Source organism: Camelina sativa, chromosome 6, assembly GCF_000633955.1.
Source record: "Camelina sativa cultivar DH55 chromosome 6, Cs, whole genome shotgun sequence".
NCBI classification, from domain to species: Eukaryota; Viridiplantae; Streptophyta; class Magnoliopsida; order Brassicales; family Brassicaceae; genus Camelina; species Camelina sativa.
The window spans coordinates 535,879-541,842 of NC_025690.1; the positions used below are offsets into that span (position 1 = coordinate 535,879).

The 5,964-nt window shown below is 38.5% G+C and overlaps 2 protein-coding genes across 2 annotated transcripts in view; one reads left to right on the plus strand and one right to left on the minus strand.

Annotated features, from left to right (window-relative positions):
• LOC109133254 (polycomb group protein EMBRYONIC FLOWER 2-like) lies at positions 4,441–5,205 on the minus strand. Its single transcript, XM_019246237.1, has 3 exons — positions 5,195–5,205; positions 4,876–4,976; positions 4,441–4,717 (listed from the first exon to the last, which is right to left on the minus strand). The coding sequence occupies exons 1-3, from the start codon at positions 5,203–5,205 to the stop codon at positions 4,488–4,490; spliced, it is 342 nt and encodes a 113-aa protein (XP_019101782.1). The 3' UTR covers positions 4,441–4,487.
• Positions 5,431–5,964, plus strand: part of LOC104793821 (asparagine--tRNA ligase, cytoplasmic 1) — a 6,379-nt gene continuing 5,845 nt past the window's right edge. Inside the window, 2 exon segments of the mRNA XM_010520249.1 lie at positions 5,431–5,694; positions 5,696–5,962. Coding sequence (XP_010518551.1) covers positions 5,431–5,694; positions 5,696–5,962 — 531 coding nt within the window.

Below are 5,964 nucleotides of genomic sequence, written 5' to 3' on the forward strand. Positions count from 1 at the left end.
TCTGATGGATTCTGATGGATTTGTGACCATATTTTGGTCGCAACATGTAACGGATCAGTGACCATATTTTGGTGGCAACATGTAATGGATCAGTGACTTATATATGGTATTAATATGTGACAAATATGTGACCATTTTTTGTCACATTTTGTGGCATATTAATTACAATATTATCTGTCACGTCTTTATGACTATCTGAATATCGTCACCAAGTGGTGACGAATTGTCACCATTAACAATTGTCACAAAAAAAAATTGTACTATTTTGAGACCTACATGGATTTGTGACCATTTTATTGTGACATGGTGAAAATCGTATCATTTTAGTCATAATGAAAATTTTGTGACGAAATATTTATATATTATGACCGTTAAATTGGTAACAATATTCATTTTTTCTTGTAGTAAAATTCTTCACTAACCCATGAGGTACAATTTTCATCTAACCACTTCTAAATATGATTTCATTATAGTTTGTCTCATTTTGTGATTTTGAATTCTTTCTTGAACTTTTATTTACACAGACTCGAGCATGTACCTGATGGTGTGATCGTGCAAGAAGAACAAGCTGAGGCCTTAACCTGATCAAGTGGATCTAAGCTCAAAAGTGGAACTACCAGAATTCCAACCCGAGGAGGTGCTCGACCCTAACCTCGTGTAGGACTTCAGATGATGGTTGTGAGGCTAGGTCAAAGGGTTTCCATTCCTATTTCATCGACACAGAGACGCCACACACGACAGAGAGAGAGAGAGAGAGAGAGAGAGAGAGAGAGAGAACCGATCATACTCTTTTTTAAGCTTTGTTAGGATTTCTTATATTCCGTTTTTACAACTCTTTCATGTTGATTCTGTATTACATTTTGTTTCTTTTCAATACATCATCTATTTTTATTCTATGCAATTCTCATTCGTTTATGCTTTTATGTCGATTATGATGAGATCTGAGTAGTGAACCAAAGTTTCTAGAGATGGGATAGGCGAATACGTATTCCTAATCGGTTAGGATGTTTTAGCTTGATTATTTTTATAAAGATTCCCTTCTGAATTAGTGTTCTTAATGCTGGTTTTAGACTGAGAGGTTGAGATTAGATCCTAGGTGTTTCCGCACCGAGAGATGTTCGATGAAATGCTTGAATTAACTAATGGTAGAGATTTATTCACTTAGCCTAAGAGATTAGATGAGTAAGGGATTTATTGACAATAGTGAATTGGATATTAATGCATGCTTGGTCATGTTTCTCCAACGAGAGTTTGGTAAGGGAGTGATTGAGTTTGACTGTTTATAGCACGAGAGTGGATTAGCACGGATTAGAGATTCATTGTCTAGAAAATAGATTGCTTGAGGCATGTAAAACATTCTAGGTTGATTAGGAATACTTATGAACCGATTACCCCATCCTTAGGAGCTTTCGTATTTGATTGTTTACAGTTTTTGCATTAACTCAATCCCTCACCTAATCTAGTACTCGATCACTTGCATCGTGTGGGCATTCGATTGGTTCATCATTATGTTCTTATTTTATTGTCTTCCGATCACCTACTCGATCTGGTACTTGACTACTTGCATCTTGTACCTCTGTCGAGTAATTCTTTGTTTTATTCCTTTTATTTATGTTCATATTAGGTTGTTAGGCAAAACCCCTTTTATTACTTTGCTTGACTTGCATAGTTTTGATTGCATTCTATATGCTAGCATACAACCATTTTGATTCATAACCCTTTATACTGCAAATGCATAGTGAATTGATACCCTGGCTGAAAATCATGTTATCAGATGTAACATGAAAAGGATCACAAGCATCGTCATAGAAAAAGGTTCATCAATGTTTTTATTAATTGAAACAAAAGACAATCAGTTTTGTTTTGACATATAAAAAACTTTACAATAAAATTCTGAAAGTTTTTTGAGGAATATTTAAATTTGAAGACAGAGTCTTAACTTTTGAAAGAGATGTATGACCAAGACAATGATGCCAAAGCTCAGGAGAAACAACAATGAAATCAACATGATGATTTGTATTAGGAAGGTGTTGATGGTGTAAGAGATAGAAATCATTGTATTGATCCCCTTCATCAATCATCCATTCCTGAGTATGACCCTGAACGAAACCAGAATCATGATAAAAATGCACAGATAAATTTTTTGTTTATTTTTGTTAATGAACTAACACTAACGAGATTTAAATGAAAGGACGGAACAAAGAAAACATGTTGAAGAATAAGACTGGTTCGAAAGCAGAAATATAGTGAGAAGGTACAAGTGAAGTACCTTGAGCTGAAATAGAACTGTGAGGTCGTGAGACGAGCGTTAAATGTATGACTTGATACAAAGAACCTTGAAGTTTTCTATTCAGTTGAGTAACCAGCTGAGTAATTTGTTCTCCACCATGAGAACTACTGCCATGAGTAAAATTTCTTCTAGAATGCACTATGTTAACATGATGATTAATCATTGGAGAAGTTCCATTATTAATACCAGCAGAATTTTTTCCAACAGAGTGTAGGATACGCCAGTAATGTTTCCAATAGAAGATTGTCGAGAGGAATATCTAGTGGGATGGTAGGAAATACGATTATAGGAGATAGCATGATTATGTGGAATATGAACTTGTGGACTATGTTCTGTAGATTGAGAGTAAATCATCTGTTCTGAGGGCTGAGAGTACGCCATATGAACTCCATTAGGTGGTGTGAGATTACATTTAGACTTGTTTGCATTGTAGCCAGAGTTTGGGGACACTTTGTATCCAGGAGGATATCCATGGAGTTTGTAACAGTGTGCTACTGTGTGACCAAGCAAACCACAGTGAGTGCAAAGACGACGAGGTCTTCCTTGTTGAAATCCTTTTGGTTTCTGATAACTGACGATAGCTTGAAACACAGGAGACTCTGGTACATGCAGTGGAGAATTCAAGCACCTCTATTGCTCATCTTGAGAAATGAAGTTAAAAATTTTGGTGAACTATGGAAGTGGATCCATCATAAGTATTTGACGGCGAGCTTAAGTAAAGGATTCATTCAAACGCATCAAGAACCTAACAGTATTACGCCTCTCATACAACTGAATTCATCGATCATTACATCCACAATTGCATCCTCCACAAATACAGGTAGGTAACTCTTCAAAATTCTTCAATTCTTCCCATAGAGTGGTAAGTTTAGTATAATTGTAACGCCCGCGAACCAATTTCTAGAATTTTGGTTAGAGTGTCGATCGACACCACTAGTCCACCGCTAGTCGCCCAAACGGACCGTCCGTGGACCCTGCTAGCCCACTATTAGCCGCCCAAACGGACCCAAGCTGGCCCTGCAGGGCATCGATCCTAACCCATCACTCTAGATATCCCAATCCACCAGTAGGTTATTGGTGCGCCAGGCATTCCTCGAACTCTGGTCCTCACCCTTTAACAACCTTCCCATAGGACAACATGTCACCAGTTGACCTAAAAGGGGGTATTGAACTTGATTTTTAAAGGATTCTGTAGGATTTTAATATTTTAGAATTTTAAAATATTTTAATAAGATTTTAGAAGATTTGATTATTTTTAGAGTTTTTATATTAAAAAAGAAAGAAAATGAAATGTGACTTTGTGAGATTTTGTTATAAACTTTGAATGACTTTAGAATATTTCACAATACAAAAAAAAAAGGAAAATTTGACTCAAATATTTTCAACAACACATTCAAAATTGTGATATTTGGTTTATTTTGTGAGAGAATGGGATGTGTAGAGAGGGGAGAGAAGTAGACGTCATGGAGCTTTTGGGAACACTGGTGGGGTCTGTTTATCAATGTCATGGCCGTGGAAAGCCTCGGTGGTGGTGGAGGAGCAACGACGGAGTAACTGGAAGGTGGAGAAAAGAAGAACAAGAAAGAGTTAAGAAGGAAATAAGAACAGTTTGAAGAGGCGACTTTGGAGGCTCGTCGGGCGCCGGATTTGACATCGGTTTATCAATCTAAAATCACCAGAGCGTTCCCTATCAAGCCACGAGCTCGTTACAACTGACCGCAGTCCGATCGGAGTTATATTCAAGAAGTTATGTGGTTTGCTTCCTGCGCAAGAAATATCTGAAACAGTACGAACCTGCAACCCTAGAAATCAGATTCGAGGTTATCTCCTTGGAACAGCGTTTGGTGGTCCAAAACTTACCTGATCGAGCTGAGATTTGGTGGGGAGCTTCACGGTCTGACAACCTAAATATTCAACGGTGGGATCGTGATTTTAACGGTTAGTAAAGGTTTTACCACAATTCAGGATATAAAACATCCAAAATAAACCAAAATATCACAAAATTGTGCCTTTTCATCAGTTTTGATGCAATTTGGTGGAAATATCAGAAACAGTCATACAATGACACAGGAAAGAGCAGATGATGATTTCGATCTACAGTTTAAAAGTTACGGCCACTTTCCCAGAACATATCCAAAATAATGCAACCTGCAAGTAGCCAACTTTGAGCCCAATTTCCCAGAGAACTACAGCAGCGTCAAACATACTTCCTCAAGTCCGACCGTTCTATAGATAGTTTCCTCGTTTTTGCAAACTGCAACATTGTACTTCCAGCTATCGACTGCACATAATCTGGATCACCGCATGATTGCACATCTACAGGACTCGTGCCAGGAGGAACTCTTTGACCAGACTCAGCACCCCCATTTCTTTCATAATGCTTTCCAGGTGGTATTCGGCTCTTCTCACTTCTAGCAGAATGAGCATCTGAAAATAAAAGTAAACCTGTGACAAATGATCCAATGTTGTCGAATGCATATAAAAACGTAAATTACTTGTAACTTCTAAAACTAAGAGAGGCTCTCATAGCAAAAGAAGCCGATACTACAAAACCAAGTAACTATCATTTCAGTCAAAGCACATACCATCAGTCTTATCCAGCACCTCGCAACCTATTCCAAGATGAGGCCCTTCCCTTGAGCTCCGTACCTGACTCTTTTGCCTCCTCCGTCTGAATTTTTTTGAACTGTCATATATTGAAGAATTATTTATGGTCTGGAAGACTGACTGTCAAACAAATGTGTGAGAGCGAGAGAGAATGCGCACCTAAAGCGACGAACGCAGCTAGCTTACCAAACAGAGATGTTGGTGTTTTGATTCAGGAATGAAGCTTCAAGACTGTAATCGATCCTTCTCTCCTAGTGTTGTTTCCCAGAAAAATATATTCTGATTGAAGGTTTGCACAAATCGATCATCTCTTTTCTTTTTTTTTGAATAACAGAAGATTTAAGGTTGATTTTATAAATTGTTGATTTAATAACAAGGGATTCTGAATTATTTTAAAGGAATTTACTTAAATCTTAGTTGAATAACAACAGATTTTAAGAATCTTCTACAATCCTTTAAAATATTAGTTCAATACCCCCCTATGAATCTTCTCAAGTACCTTAACCTCTTCAGGGCTTACGAAGTTACGAACAATGGTTCATATTGATAGGATACCTTCGCCGAACAAGGATGGAGCCTCGTCATCGACGGTGCAGAAATCCCCCTTTTCGAGTCGGACTCGTATCCGATGGATTTTGGATCGACCCGACGACGGAGCTGGACTTGCAGGTCAGAAAGTCCAAATCAGCGGGTGGGTTAAATCGGGAAGGGAGCAAGGAAAAGGGACTTTTGCTTTTCTTGAAGTGAACGATGGAACCTGCGCAGCGAATCTTCAGATCAAGGTTGATGCTTCTGTACGTACACTCACATCTCTCCAAGTTGGTTGCGACGGGGACTAGTCTGACCGTTGATGGGTGTTTGAAGCTTCCTCCGCAAGGCAAAGATACGAAGCAGAAGATTGAGCTTAGCGCCGAGAAGGTGACTGATGTTGGAACGGTGGATCCGGTTAAGTACCCGATTCATAAGAAGAAGCTGACTCTAGAGCATCTGAGAGACCATACTAACTTTCGTGCAAGGACCACCACGATGGCAGCAGTTACAAGAATCCGACGTGAGATTACTCTTGC

Coding starts and splice junctions, on each gene's coding strand:
- LOC109133254 (XM_019246237.1), bottom strand. Junction 4,718..4,875: donor GGTGCTGGATAAGACTGATG/GTATGTGCTTTG, acceptor TTTTATTTTCAG/ATGCTCATTCTGCTAGAAGT.